This window comes from Tiliqua scincoides, chromosome 2, assembly GCF_035046505.1.
Source record: "Tiliqua scincoides isolate rTilSci1 chromosome 2, rTilSci1.hap2, whole genome shotgun sequence".
NCBI lineage: Eukaryota > Metazoa > Chordata > Lepidosauria > Squamata > Scincidae > Tiliqua > Tiliqua scincoides.
The window spans coordinates 84524610-84540892 of NC_089822.1; the positions used below are offsets into that span (position 1 = coordinate 84524610).

Here is a 16283-nt window from a genome sequence, read left to right on the forward strand (position 1 = left end):
ACCGGAAGTGACATCATCCAGCAGAAATTTTTTTTATCAATCTTAGGCTGCAATCTTACCCACACTTACGCAGGAGTAAGTCCCATTGACTATCATTGTTAAAAGAATATCCATAGTAGCTTGTTAAAAGTACAGAGTTGTAACTTTCCCCAAAAGTAGTCACATACCATAGTAGCATCAAGTCTAATAGATTAAAAACAAAATATTGAAATGAATGGGGACCCACCTGTAATTGGCTTGCGACCCACCCAGTGTGTCCTGACCCTGAGTTTGAGAAATACTGCTCTAGAGCTTGTCAGGAATGCTTTTGTTGCACCCTTGGTAAAGCACAAAAGAAAAGCAGCACCCATTTAGGGTCAGGGATGAGGAGTCAATGGTCATCATCAAGCCTCAAAAAGAAAGTTCCTTAATCCGCTCACCCCACAAGAGATCCCATAGTATCCTATGGAAACAGTATAAAAAGCTGGGTCACCCAACCTCATGTCTTTGTGTCAGGAAGTAACCTCCCCCAGAGCCTCTGACTTACCTCTGAAGGGGAGCAGCCCCCAGTCCCAAAACCCACTTGCCTCCTGGGATGGGTGGGGAACCCTTCCCACCTTCTACAGCGCTGGCCCTGGCACGCCGGAGGAGGGATGGCTGGGCAAGCCTGCGCCTGGCTTGCGCCTTGGGTGGGATGCGCAGACGGGCGACCCTCCCCTTGGGTTTCACCGCGAAACCCCTTTCCGTGCCCCAAGCCTGGGGCCAGGCACTGGCCCTTTTAGTCCTACCAAGACAGGAAAAGGTGAGGTTAGGTGGAGCCCAGGGGCTCCTTAAGGTCAGGCTGGCCCATGATGACAGGAAGTATGGAGAGAGCAGGCTGAGAAGAGGTAGGAGGCTGGAGCTCCAGCCTGCCTACCAGTGACGTGAGAGGCCTGCCTTGAGCCTGAGTAGGGGACCAGGGTGTTGTCAACCCCCTTCTCATGACAGTCTGAGGCCAGCCCAACCGACAGCGCCAGATGCTCCAGTGGGAGAGGGGCAGAATCGGAAGCTTGGTCATCTGCCCCAGGGAACCTTGCAACGCACCCTACGCCCCAGCCCAATCCAGGCACCAGGATCCCTACACTTTCGTTCCTCAGTTGTTTGTTTGCCTTGCTACTGCTTCATTTGTTCATTTGGTCAGCCAGTGCCATGCGAAGCACCCTCAATCCAGCCATTAACCATTGTGCGAAGCCAGGACCCAGGACTGATATTCAAACACTCCCACTTTCCTTTCCAACCTTCTTTCCTTCCTTCCCTTAAGTGCAACTGAAAGCCACTGTGGCAACACAGGCTGGACAGCCATTATTTGTGGGCCAACCTGCAACGAAACCTTTTCTCCCAGGAAGGCAGTTCTGGCTCTCTTGCCCTGTTTCTTTACTTGAGTCAGCTACAGCCTAGCCCTTTGAAGCCCTTCCAGCTTTTATAGCCTGCTCTTGAACAGGAGGATTACTTGGTCTCAGCACTCTAGCCCTGAGACTGCTGCAAGGCAGCACACACAAATCAGCTGAGAAAGGAAAGGTAACCTTGGTCTTTGGTGTGGCCTTTCCATTGACTCACAAAGGAATGTGGGGGGAGGGTGCACTTCTATGAGCCCAATGGTAGCAGAGAAGGGTCAGTCTGGGAAGAAAGGGCATCCTCCTCTGTCCTGAGTGAACTAAACCCAGGCAGGTGGAAGACTGGAGCATCAAAAGATACCATCCTAGTATTATCTATGTAAAACAAGACTGGAAATAGGATTTGGTGCTTGTTCTCTCCATTAAAATCACCAGGCCTTTTTGGACAACAGATAAAGGTCCAAAACACCCCTGTTTAATGCTTATTATTGGAGGTTTCCCTCCTTTGTTCTTGGTTATCTGCAGTCTACCTTCCCAAGTCAGGCCTAACTTCCATTCCTATAAGAAAAACCGACCCAACTAAGTTTCAACTTGGACATTTGACAAGATTTATTTGTCTTCTGCTCTCTCATTCAGCTTGAAAGCACTCATAATATAACAAGGCATCTTGTTGGGGGCCTGCATGCACCCAGAGATGTCTGACATGCACACAGGGCATGTAATGTGCCTCTTTCCACTGCCTTCCCTGCCGGGTGGTTTTAAAAAACAGCCTACAAGTTCAGAGACTGCTAATTCATGCAAACAGGAGAGAGCCTAGAATCTCACCCAGATGTCTGAATCTCATCCAGCTATGCTAAACTCCACTGAGCACTAATTTTATTGGCTTCCAAGATGACCACTTAACAGATACAGCAACAAATGTGAGACCAGCTCTTTAGTAACAATTGATTTATGAAGTGCTTGAACAGATGGCAAGAAAACTCAAGCCAAGGATGGTGCAATATACAATGCACACCTGCAAGAAAGAATCTGGGATTCTGCCCAGTTCCCCCCCACACACACCCCAGCAGAATGTCCCAAGTTTCTAGTTTTATTAGCAAGGCTTGTTTTAAGAGTTGGTATTTATTTAGTGAATGGAACACTCATAAAGTTTTTTCTTAAATTTTTAAAAGACCCTCATCCATGTAAAAGTCACTTTCCAGCATTTCATCGCACTCTAGCAAGATCAAGAAACAATCCAAGATGGGGCTATACAGATAGAAGCAGAACTGATATTTAGTAGCTGGAGACACTTAGGGCAAAGGTTACCCCTAGAGAGATTACTTGCTAGGAAGGGGGAGGGGAATGAAACACCCTAGTTCAAAACATTTGTTCATTACACTTATATTCCATCTTTCTTCAACAGAAGGGGTCATACACAGAATTCTCACCAAGTAGTCTTCGATCCAAACACTGACCTGCTTAGTTAGAAGGATGTTGTTTTCATGTATCCTCAGACCATCGCCCTGGCCCAACTCAATCAGGGTAAACGAGTAAAGGAGGGCTTCCTTACTTTGCTTTTTATAGCCTCTTTATGTGACATTATTGGCTGGATTGGTTACTTGGGGTCACCTGAACCTTTTCCACTCTGGGGAATCAAGTGGGTTTCAAGGTCAGTGGTAGCAACAACAAATGTCTGCAAAATGATTCACCAGCCCTTCGGGGACACTAATCCTATAAGAGAGCCTCCTCGTGGGTAAAGCAGAAATTTTCAACAAAATGTTATACTACATTACTAGGGCTGCACAATGACCTCATCAGGTAATCACAGACAGCAGAAAACAGGCTCACGTTTCCCATTACACATATACACACCTACTTAAACAAGGTTTAAACATGGCTAAACTTCACAGAATCTTCCTTGTCAAGCCAGAAAAGGCAGATTAGTTCTGAAATGACTGTCCATTATGTCTTTATCATCGAGGTGCACCTCCTCATCCGGATAAGTAGATGAGGCAACCGGAAGCCACAGAGGTACTAGTCTGTGGTACAGTACCAAGTACCAAGTACTGTACCTTGCTTGGGAAGAAGGGGCAATAAAATGCTGAGGGTGCGTTTCTACACTGGTTCTGGGATGGTGCTAACTAAGCATCAAACTGGTGCAAGAGAAACTGAGGAAATAAAAAATAATTCAGTAATGCTCCAATTTTTAGCTTTTCACATGACAAAAGTCAAAGCAGGGGAGGCAAAAAGAAATTAGGAATAAACATGGCATACTTATCTGTGAAAAGTGTACATAATGGTGCCTCTAGATTCAATAGTTTCTTAAGTTAACAGCCTTGGCATGCTTCTGGATCTGCAGCTGTATCCAGAAGCCCAGAATGCAACCGTAGCCAATAGTGGTGGCCACCGACCCAGCTGCTAAGAAGGCTGCAACCCTTCTATGTGATGAGGAGCTGACTGCTGTAATTTGTGTCTCTCACACACCAAGCTCAGACTATTGTCATGCACTTTATGAGAATATGACTTTCCAAAGAGCTTGAAAGTCTCCTGAAAGATACACCAGAAGCAAATTAAATGCCCTGCAGTGGATCCCTGTTCTCTTTCAAGCTCAAAGTGCTGGCTATAACCAACAAAGCCCTAAATAGTTCATGTACAGCAAACCAATGGGCCAACCTGCTTCTCCTGTCCTGAGTCCTACAATGCTCTCCAAGATCTACTATGGACATCCTCTTAACAATACCACCTGAGAGACAAAGGGTGCAATCCTAACCCCTTATGTCAGTGCTATCCAGCACTGACATAAGGGCAATGCAGCTCTGAGGTAAGGGAACAAACATCCCCTTGCTTTGAGGAGGCCTCTGTGAGTGACACCCAACTGCAGGATGCAGCACATGCCCCACTGGTATAGCTATGCCAGTGCTGAAAGCACTGACATAAGGGGTTAGGATTGTACCCAAAGTCCATCAGCAAGAACACAGAAAGGCATTCTTGGGGGTTGCCACACAACCATGGAACTCTCTAGCCTTGTTCACAGCTCTCTCTAAAGCATATTTGTCAGGGAAAGGGGGTCCCAAGAAAAAGACAGGCTGGCTAAAGGGACAGGCTGTCTAAAGGGCTGTCTAAGCCTGCACTGACTCCCCCCCCCCCGCTTCCCCTTTACTAGACCAGCTGAATGGGGGGAAAGCTTGGCAGTTTATATTCATTGTTGCCATTCTAGGCAGAGGGGGAACTATCTGAGGTAACAATCCCTCCCATGAGACCACTGAACCCCAGGAGCTCTTATTAAAAATCAAACCCACAGAAGCATCTGCAGGACAATGACATATCAAACACTGAATTACCAGTGAACATGGGCCAGGCAGACAAAGGGTCAAAATGTAACAAGTTCATTAAAAGTCCAAAACAAAACATAATGGGAAAAGGAAGGTGGGTAGTAAAAGCACAACCAGGCTGATGGAAAATGCCTGTGCTTGGCTGGAAAGCACAAAAGAAAAAATTTTCATCAAATAGATGTTGTAAGCATTAACCTCTAGCAGATGGAGCTGGAATGCTACTCCTAACTCTCAACCTACAACCCCAAGCAGCAGCTGCTTTAAAGGGGTGGGGGAGTTTGCACACTGGCTGAATTTAGTTAGTAGATAAAGCAACACAATCTTACTGAATGGTCTCTAGCTTAAGTACTTACATTGATCAAGGACTCCCCAGTCCATGCACTTCTCAGGTGAGCAACTGGATGCTATTCTGTGAGCTCCCAACAAATGGGTTGATTGGCAAAGAACCACCAACACTTCCTGTGGGCTGAGAAATATATACAGTAATTTTGCTCTAATTATCAAGTTATCTGATTGGAGGAGTGGAACCCATCTGGTCACTCCATTCCAGCTCCTCGACCTAGGTGGACAGGTTTGGCTGTTCAGTCAATACATGCATGCCAATCCTGGAAGGCAAAAACCACTCCAGACAGGAAGAGAAGCCAATTCCACAAACAGCACGTGTCTGGGGAATAATGTAGTTTACAAACAAAGGACAAATGCTGCTTGCAAGGGGCGACGCAGCAGCTTTTTAGACTACTGAACCTGCAAAAGAGCTTCTGGAGAGTTACAACTGTCCAAAATTAAGAAAAATAGGTGAAAAATGGGGGGGGGGAGAACAGAGCATTCATCAAAATGTTATATAAGCCCCACCCCCTTCAGTAATGTGCCCAATAAGCCCCACCCCTACTCCCCCATGTTCCTCATTTCCCATCATGGAACATTCCAGGGTGGCATTCAACATTTACCCGTGGGAGGGCAGAGCTAAGTAAGCATGCACTGGAGAACCCCCCCCCCAAAGAAATGCCTGAACAAGGTTTCTCTCATTGGAAAATCTGCAAAGTTCTAGCCTGAGCACCTTTTTAAAACATTGCAAGATCACCTGTTTGTGGCCTAGAATTGAAAAAGAGTGGTGAAATTTCAGTGAATTAGAAATTCTGTTTACACATATTTCCTTTGATTACCGTCTGGGGAGGGAGGGATAAAAATCTAAATCTATAGATAACTCATTTCTCAAACATAGTTTTAGAACATTAACCCATGATTCTGGGTACCAGCCACAATCCTATTTCTGGATGGATTTATTTTTAAAAAGTCCTAAGGCGGCCAGTTTCAAGGTTGTATCATTTGCCATTTCTTTATCTGACTGAGAAACAGAACCCACAACTGGACTGTAGAGAGGGCTGAAACCAGTCTAAGTGGTTCTCCATTGATCTCTATGGAATAGCAGCACATGGGCTGCCACTCATGTTTTTATCTTCTTCCTAGAAACTGAAACTGTAGGGGGTGTATCAGTTTATTTGTGAAGGGAGTTCCACTACTGCAGGACCAGTCACTGAAAAGACCATCTTTTGTGCTCAGAAGCTTGATCTCTGTCCATAGCAGGTAAGACAACAGGGTCTCCGATGCTGATGTCAAGGTCTAGAGAGGTGGCTATGGGAAAATAAGAACCTGCACGTTATTTGTGCTTTCCTTTCTGTCCTTTTGGAAAATTTTGTAACGGGGGGGAAAAAATATGTTGACCATCCCTGATACTAGATGGCTAAAGCAACACCCTCCCAGAGTCCCTGCAACAGATGGATTCCTTCCTCTCCCACCCCTCCACCCCCTGCTGTCATAATGATTTAGCTGCTGAGTGTAACTGCTTCTTCTGATGCAAGGATTGGTGGGAAATTCTAAGAAATATCATATACCTTATTGTATCCCCAGCTACAAAAAGAACTTTGCTGGAAATATTCAGGCTCTAAATCTTTACATTGTGATCTGACCCATTTTGCATCCTTTTAATGTCTGGAATGATTTGATATGGCCCAGCAGGAGCACACTTAAGTAATCCTCTTTCACCATATGGCCGTAGCCAGGCGTAAAGACTTAATTCAGCTGGCCACTCAGTTTGCCCTAGTTATCACTCTGAAACAATGGAGGATGAGATTTGTCAAAGAAAGGCCTGCCACTATTTTTGTTTAAATAAAGAGAGCCTTCCTGTAACTGCGTATGCTACTCCGTTTGTACCAGGACCCACACGTCATTACCAGACTAAAAACTATTTGGATTCTTTATTATAATTTACAAAAGGCACTGCACACACATACATACACAAAGGAAACAATACATATTCCCAATACACAGTACAAACTCAGCACACAGCAGGCAAGTCCTCAGTACAAGATGTCCATACACCTACTTTCTGTTACATCAAAGCATTGCCAGTACCAGAGACTGTACCTCTTCAAAAGGCTTGGTTTTATTCCAGTATGCCAGACAGCACAACTTGTGATCCACCAGCCCTGTAGTACTGCCAGGTGCTTGGCAATTTTGGCAGGCTTAGGCAGGCAACAAAAAGCGGACATTATCAAGGTAGGAACTCTTAATGGATGTCCATTTGAGGGAGCATGGGAAGGAGTCTTGTACTTGACTTGGTGAAACACAAGTTATGCAGGTGTGCAATGAAGTGTTGTTTGCTTGACAGTTCCTAAATTAGCAAACAACCCTCTCTTTCTCTCTCTCCCTCCCCCTCACACAAATGTTCCTTAATAGCTACCCCAAGAGAAGAAACCGATTAAGTATTTTATAGTTACAATTCTACTGTTCTCTGAAAAATCAATTTGTAGGTCCTCTTCCAATTTCATTTTACATTTATCCCTGCAGCATAAGCCTTCCATTAGGACACTGCAGTGTTGGATGCATGAATTCACATGATTCCAACATAGGGAAAAACACAGTAATAAACTAGAGCAGTGGTTCTCACACATTTAGCACTGGGACCCACTTTTTAGAATGAGAATCTGTCAGGACCCACTGCAAGGGATGTCATGGCTGGAAGTAACATCATCAAGCAGGAAAATTTTTAACGATCCTAAGCTGCAATCCTACCCACACTTACCCAGAAGTAAGTCCCATTTACTATCATTGTTAAAAGAATATACATAGTAGCTTGTTCAAAGTACAGGTCTGTCACGTTTCCCCAAATGCAGTCACAGACCATGGTAGCATCAAGTCTAATACATTAAAAATAAAATATTGAAATTAATGAGGACCCACCTGAAATTAGCTTGCGACCTACCTAGTGGGTCCCGTCCCACAGTTTGAGAAACACTGAACTAGATGCATATGTAACAAAAAGCACACAATTCAACTTTAATTACTGTACTGCAAAAGTCCTAAGTGATTATTTCAGAACCTGCTCTAGATCTAATGTTTCAAATTATGCACTGTACGTTTTCTGCTCAACTCAGTAAGTTGAGTTGCTTACTGAAACCATTTCTTCTGCTCAGCTCTTTGGAATTCTTCGTGTGTGTGCTTTTCCCTCTAGGGCAGGGATCTCCAAACTTTTTGGCCAGAGGGCCGCATCAAATATCTGATGTGGTGTTGAGGGCCAGAAAAAAAAAATTCACATATTAAATTTAAATAAATAAATTAGAGATGAAACTTAGATGAGTGAATAAATGAATGAATGGGCTCATTCATTCAACCTCTCTGGCCCTTAGAATACCCTCCAGACAGAACCAGAGCACAGTTCTGGTCATGTACAGTTGAGTTTTCAGGGGACAAGAGGCTGGCTGTGGGCCGGATAGAGGCTTGTCGCGGGCCACATCTGGCACCTGGGCCGGGGTTTGGAGACCCCTGCTCTAGGGTTACAAATCACTTACCCAAGTATGTGTGGGCAGGCAAGCTAGTAAGAGTTCGTAAGGTTGTAAGTCATGCTTGCCACCAGGGCCAAGGAGTGGGCGGGGTTGCCAGATATCATCCCCCACAATTCCCACAATAAATGGGTCTGCAAGCAGGGTTGCCACCCAGATTTCAATGGAGTCCAGGAGCAAACATACTCTACAGGAACCAAGTGAAAACAACTCACATGGTTCCCAAAGGCCCTGAAGCATGACTCGGTTTCTTCAGCAACCAGGATGCTTCATTCAGGAGTGGAGAGGACAGAGGAGGATCAGATGCACAGGTACCAAAGGAACCCTGTAAAAAAAAAACTTTCCTGGGGGCTACCTAATCTGTCTGCAGCGCTGCATGCCCATTCTTTGAAGTCCACACATTGGACATTAGTGTGAAGCCACTCCACATGCATATAGCTGAATGCACATCATGGCCCTCTATGCATTCAGGTACCTGGCCACTCTAGGGTTCCAGAACTTGTGGAAGTTCTTATGCACATTCAGCAGTACATGCCTCTTCAAACAAATGTTCAATGCATGCACAGGACGGTATGCGACTATCATGTTCTTCAACACATAGGCATGGCCAGCACGCAGGGTTTATTTCCCCCTTGTGCGTTCTCTGAAGCAGGGGTATGCGACACAAGTGAATGGTCCTTTTATCTTCACCCAAAGGATCACTGGTAGTAAGGCTGGCAAAGACCCTAGAGCAGGGGTCTCCAAACTTTTTGGCACGAGGACGGCATCATATATTTGACAAGGTGGCAAGGGATGGAAAATAAATAATAATATACGGAGGACTGATGTGCTGTGAGTTTGATTGAATACAATAAGTGGGTGGGGGTGGAAGAAAGAGGGGAGCAGAGGTAAAACTGATTTGCACAGGAAGAGGGGGAATGAATTTTGAAAAAGCATCAACCAACATACAGCGCAAATCAAACTTCTTTTTGTCTCAGTTTCTGCTCTGAATAAGTTTAATGTAGACAACAACTTTATATTTATATTCCAGTTCTCCCAGCAGCGATATAAATCTCATCCAGCCACTGGAGGAGCTGAATGTAATGGAATAATTTCATTTCATTCCTATAGTAGCTGAAGGAAGAATTGACCAGGTATATACGGCATTCAGCCACTAGAGGTGCCGAATATAATGTAGTGTAATGGCATAATTTATTTCCACTATATTGCATTACATTCAGCACCTCTACTGGCTGAACGCAGTATATACTGATGCTGGGAAACCTGGTAGTGCATCTTTTGAGCTATTTTTTGCTCTGCTGGGAAACTTCGCAGACTGGATAAAATCCTATTGATGGCTGGATGTGGCCTTAGGGCCGGGGTTTGGAGACCCCTGCTCTAAAGAGACACTGCCTATTGAATAGGCAACTAATTACACAGGCCAACACACATTTTTCTTCCTTAAACATTACACCAATTCTTGGGTATATTTGGCGTGCTGATTCCAAAAGCCTACACCATGGCTTCCTCATGAGGAAGCTGCTTGAACCATTCACTAAAGAGGCTATTCTATATCTCCAAAACTAGATGTGATAAGGCAAAACAAATGCCATTTTTGGAACCCCAAATCCATATCAAACTACCATAGTTTGGGAAAACTTTTCTGACCCTCAATTTTGTAGGCCAGTGTTATAGCTGTTTATTGTAAATTCCTATGGTTTTATTTCCCCAAAAGAAAGATGACTTTGAGTAATACAAATTTTTGTTTACTTAGTCATACTTGAAGAAGCAAAGCACTCTCACTCAAACCATCATTATTCTTGCCAAAGGGAGGACACTGTTGAATTTAAGAGTGTACTGTCTTAATCATCAAGTCTAGTCGATATCTTTGCTATCTAATAATGCTTAGACTGCTGTTAATCATTTGAGCCCTATAGTCATGCAGTGTAATGACAAAAATTAAAAAAAAAAGATTATGTAACACTGGGCTAGCATCCAGTCACTGCAGGTATAGTGTGAGCCTGAGATGGAGATAGCATACCTGTAAGTGATAATTTGTCCAATATGGAATATGTGCTGTCTATCATAATTTGCAGTTAGGCTTGGGAGAAGGATGGATTCTCCTTAGTTAAAAATTTCTTTAAGTCATATCTGTACTATGAAATCACACATGCAGAAGTCTGGTTTAATCAGACACAATATTAAACTTCACAAATCACTTTGACTTAGATTTGTTACATACTATTCAAGAGCTACTAAGGACAACACTAATATTCTTTTCTCCTGTACAGGAAAGCATTTTGGGGAGTAATCACTCTTGAGTACAACTGCAACAGGCTGATGAGTTGAACGAGTTTATCTAATATTCACACACAGTTGTCAAAGAAGTCTGCAGTCAACAGAACTACATCAATGAAATTGTTGCTTCTGTTAAATTTATCAATGCAAGCTTTGAAAACCTGTGTGAGGCAGCAGATGGAAAATGGGCAAAGATTTATAAAGCTAAAAAGATGAGAACTTCTTTCCAGGTTCCCAGGACTCTCCCTGTAGCTTGCACGTTTCACACTAGAGTCCACAGCTTCTCACAATTTCAGCACATTCAGAAATTACAATCAAGCAGGCCACAGGATGGAAGAGCACCTTGGGTTCTCTTATCACCCTTACTGCAATTCCTTGTACCTTTTCAGTATTTTTTTAAAAATAAGGATAAACAGAAAGAGTTCTATCAGGTTGTCACCAAATTATTTCTGCAAATACACCTAGTAGGAATTTTGTTTTTAAGATGCATAAGATGAAAAGAGGTAAATTTTTTAAAAATGAAACAATGTGGTATGTTACTTTTTGCCGCACTAACTACTTAACTTGTATTTTTATTTAAAAGCGGAGATTTTAACATGGTTTCAAGAAAGCCATGAAGCAGCAAACGCAATCAACCCAGCTTCTCACTAAGTATTATGAAGAACTAAGTGGCAAATTGATCTTACCTGCAATACCAGATTCAAAACCTTCATTTACAAAAATCGAAGAACAACAATTGCAATTGTTAAGAACTGGACCTAAAAGATAACTGAAAGGAATATTACAAAGTGGGTGTATCAACACCATGTCCTTATTTTTGGAAGTCATCCTCTCCCTCCAGGGAAACCCAGACATTGTTGCTCTATGAAAGAGGTTGGAGATCTCCAACACAGAATTCTCAGCACCTTCACTAAAATATAATTCTCAGGATTCAGTGTAAAGGAATCCACAGCACTTAAAAAAAGTATAAATCCAAAACAGGTTCGTAGTTTATCTCTATCCTTAAAGCAGTTACGAAAAATTTGGAGTTAGCGATGAATATTCCCACTATAATGTTGCATTACTGATCTTGGTAGAGACAAGCAAACTGTTTAATCTTCAGCGTATTCTCAGGTCACTGGATGACCTTAACAGTTGTTAAGAACAGGGAAGGGCAGGATGACCATATACAATGGAGGACAGAGTGCTTATACCTTTAACCAATGTACAGAAGAGGAATCTGGGCAGGTGCAGCTTTTTAAACCCTTCCATGTTGAGCTAGAGCTGCCAAAATTTCCCCTTCCTTACAATGGTTACAGGTATACACATCATATCCAGTCACCCTGGGGAAGGGGAGATGTACTGTCTCACACTATGGACAAAAGTTTACACATAGTACGTTTACCACTCCAACAGTGCTAGATCAAGCAACTGTTTTCATGAAAACACACATCACAGATAGAACTTTTATATCCCCTCCAACACAATACATAACCCTCCCTCAGTGGCTTCCCCAGCCCTCATAATGCATTTTAAAGGCATAAAATGTCATTTCCAGTTTTTCCTAAAAACCAGAAGTCACATTTTTTTGCTTCTTTCTGAGCCCCACAGAGGCCACGGGCAGATGCAAGAAGAGCACAGCTCCCTTTGCCTCCAAAGGGTCCAGGCAAGAATCTGCAGCCACGTGGTTAAGTCTTTAACTAATTAACTAATAGATATGTGTGTGGGGGGGGGGGGTGCACCAGAACCATGGATAAATGAAACCACAGATACGGGATCCACGGATACAGGGGCCCCCTATATAAAAATCCCGGTAGTTGGGAGAGGTTGATGTCCTCTTTGACATTCCATTAGTGATGGTTGCTCGTTTTAGCCGTTGTACCACAGGTACAGGAGCTACCCTTTGCTTATGCTGAGAGGTTGGAAAGTCCCAGGTGAGCATTAGGAAGAAGTAAGCCTAGGATCTTAGCTTTCTGGTTTTAGCATTGTATGTACCGTATTTATTCTCTGAAATACCTAAACGCTTTTCAAAGTAATACGTAACCATAATTCTATTCTTTAAATAAATTGTTCTCTTACAGATTTGTGTCTGTGTGAATACAAAGGAACTGGGGATTCCTTTAAGTCCAGCCCATGCTACTCAGTTTTGCTACTGGAACAAACCAGAGCCTTGAATCCCAAATCCTATCCAACTTTCCAGTCCTAAACCAGCCACAATCCAATCAAGGTTCCCTTACCTTGAGAAGGCCTTCATTGCTATCTCCCCAGCTAAGGAAGTAGTACACACACTGTTGGCACAGTTGCGCTGGCGCTGGAAAGTCGGACAGGATTGGGCCCTCAGTTCCTGGCGTTTGGGGGAGGTCTGAGCTTATAATTGCTGGGGAGTTAGCCCATAAAACAAGGGCATCCCTTTGGCTGAAGGACTGGCTGTTTAGAAGGGGTGGTGGCAGTTATCAGAGAGAAGTTGCCCTGAGGACTAGTATGCCCACCTGTTTCACGTGTTTGGCCAGTCAGGTGAACATAAGCACGAACTTGCACAATACTTGACGTTTTGCTTTTTTGCCTGGGAACTGTGCCCTGAGCTCTGTGTGTTCAGGCCCTGAAAGGTAGGATACATAAGAACGAATTGGGAACATGCATTTCTGACTCACTGGGAGTGTTAAGGAAGACAGCCAGGAGCATGTAAGATCAGAATGACCCAGGACTGTGACATTAATCAACAACCTAAGGTTATAACTTAAAGAAAGGATTTCCTTCAATACATTTTAATACAGTCTCCTGCAATTGAATATACAGGAAGCCCCTGTATCCGAGGATCCTGTATCCACAGATTTACTTATTCATGGATTGAGCCCCCCGGCGGCACTCTCCTGCCCACACCCCTTCCAGAGGCGATGGGAGCCTCTGTGCCTCTCAGCTCTAGAGGGTTATCTGAACCCAGCAGAGGCTGTGCACGTCTGTCCATGGCCTCTGCTGGTCTCAAACCAAACCTTAAAGCAGAAAAAGTGACTTCCTTTTTTTTTGAACTGGAAGTGACAATTTTTCTGCTCTAAGGCTCAGTCTGAACCCAGCATTGGCCATGGATGGATGTGTGCAGCCTCACCTCTGGAGGATGGCGGGGGCATTCCCTGGCATCTGCTGTTTCAGATAACCACACGGGGTTCCAGAAAAAATTCCCTGCAGATACCAAAGCACACCTGTATGTGAGATAACTGATTTATTCAAAAATTTATATCCCGACTTTTCCATGCCAAAAGAAATGCCAAACACATGCTTATATAAAGGCATTTAAAGTTCCAGGCTTCATGGTAACTCTTTCTGCTCTCACTTATAAAAATATCTGGTTACAGTGAATAGTGCTGGGAGGGTTTTACAGGGGTGGTGAGTGGGCAGGGGTGAGCAGACAGCCTCCCTGAAGAGGGCAGGATTGATGGTGGGTTCCCAGCCTCATATTTTATTTATTGGATTCGTAGCATGAAAAAAGTTGACCACTCATTTAGATTAGTGCACATGCAACGATGAATGGGAAAGCAGCTGGAGTCATGGCCTGATGAGACACAATAGTACACCAAAGGTCTCAAGTTCTATTTTAATATTCAAGTTTGTACGAACAAGTAGTAAAAAAAGTCCTGCAGGTTAATTACAACTCAATAGAAACTGAAAGGAACCAAGAAAGTACCTCAAAGGCATTTGGTGTCAGGAAAAGATAAATAAATCACATTATGATTAATACAAGTGTCTCATACAAAATAAATTCAGAAGGATGACAGATTTCTACAGGAGTCAGCAAAGCATATTTAAAGGGGACTTCGGGAAATGTAAAAGCAATTAACAACTTGATCGTTATGGCTACTGCCAGGCATGGCTACAAATTAGAAGTCTGCCTGACTCTGATGCTCTTCGGTAAATTTGCACTTCCCAGACAACTCTCACTCTCCTTCTGTCCCACCTTTCACAACCAGTGGAACCAACTGATCCAGGACAACTTACAACATCTCTGTAGGATGAGTGGGCAATTTCCTCCACATTGTGTATCTGAAATGGTAGACTTGATGTTTCCTCGGTTAGTTCTTACAGCTAGGAACAGCGACGGCATAACAATTATCTACGAGATCCTCCAGCACCTCTTCTACTTTCTAAGCAAAGACCATCCTCAAGACATCTGGAACTCAACATGCATCCAGAAGTTACAGAATGATCTCTACCAGCAAATGAAGGTATTTAATATGTGTTTGGATGAAGCAGAGATGAACAAGGGACTAACGAACTGTGAAACCCCTGCATCCTATTCCACCACTCTGAAGGTCAAAAGATACTTTCAACAAATAAACAGTTTCCTAACAGACGAGCAACACAGTCAGTGCGCCTGGGAGATGGTTCACTTAGAAATGAAAAGATGCTTTCTGTACATAACCCAGCTTCTCCAAAAGCTTACATAAGGTAATTTTTAAGGTAATATTTTCAATACAAAGAGCGAACAGTGTTTTGTTTTTTTTTAAACTATGAAAGTTATACTCCATCTTTCTTCCACCATGGAACTTAAGGGAGCATACATGGAGGATTCAGGCGGTGACCTATCCAGCCACTGAGTGGATTGAGACTGCTCCACTTCTGCAAGGTGTCTGTATTATGTGCCTTACCCTACCTCATTGCTACTGAGTAGAAGACTAGTTTTATTATTATTATTATTCTTAAGAATATGTATATACCACTTTCAAAAACAAAGTTCAAAAAGTGATTTACAGAGAAAATCAAATAACTAAATGGTTCCTTGTCCCAAAAGGACTCATAATCTAAAACAATGCAGAGAAGGACACCAGCAACAGACATGAAAAGATACTATGCTGGGGTTAATAGAGACAGTTCCCCTGCTAAATATAAGAGGAGCACCACTTGAAAAAGGGCCTCTTTGCCCAGTGCTCCAGATTTTTCTGAAGTCTACGAGATGATAATGACTAGAAAGCTCTGTACAACTCCTTGAAAAGAATCGAAACCACTCAGCAGAGCAAATGAGTACAGTTTCCACTACTTCTAGACGAACTAGCACAGTAGAAATTCCTGGAGGCTTGTGTTCTAGTATTGAGACCCAAAGGCTCAACTATGTACCACAGAAACAATGAAGAATTGGAGTAGTTTCCAGAAAACTGACCATTTATTTGACTACTGTAGAAAAGTCTAAAAAAAAAAATCAATAAAGAAGTCTCACTTAAAGCAATGAGAATTATGCTGAGCACTGCTTTGAAGGTTACAGAGAATGTCAGATGTTGTAGCATGAAGGTTTAGTGAAATACAGCTTTGAAATATAAGTAGATATATGGTTTTAGTAAGATGTAGTCTCATTCTGCAAACCAAACAAGAATTATTGTTCATGTTACACTCTATGTACTAATCTGATGGTGTGTTTCTGTATAACAGATAACGCATAGGATTTTAACAAATGAGTTTGGGATACAGTAAAGTGAGAGTGGAAAAAATAATTTTGTTAATTATTTACGATCAGAGTTGTTACATTTACATTGGCT

At 43.0% G+C, this 16283-nt stretch overlaps 1 protein-coding gene across 1 annotated transcript; it reads left to right on the forward strand.

Moving 5' to 3' along the window:
• Positions 1-14606: 14606 nt before the first annotated feature.
• Positions 14607-15200, forward strand: IFNK (interferon kappa). The gene has a single exon (XM_066612603.1). The coding sequence runs from the start codon at positions 14607-14609 to the stop codon at positions 15198-15200; it is 594 nt and encodes a 197-aa protein (XP_066468700.1).
• Positions 15201-16283: the final 1083 nt, after the last annotated feature.

Bases quoted from the DNA above. Each gene is read 5' to 3' on its own strand.
- IFNK (XM_066612603.1), top strand. From the start codon at position 14,607: ATGGCTACTGCCAGGCATGGCTACAAATTAGAAGTCTGCCTGACTCTG.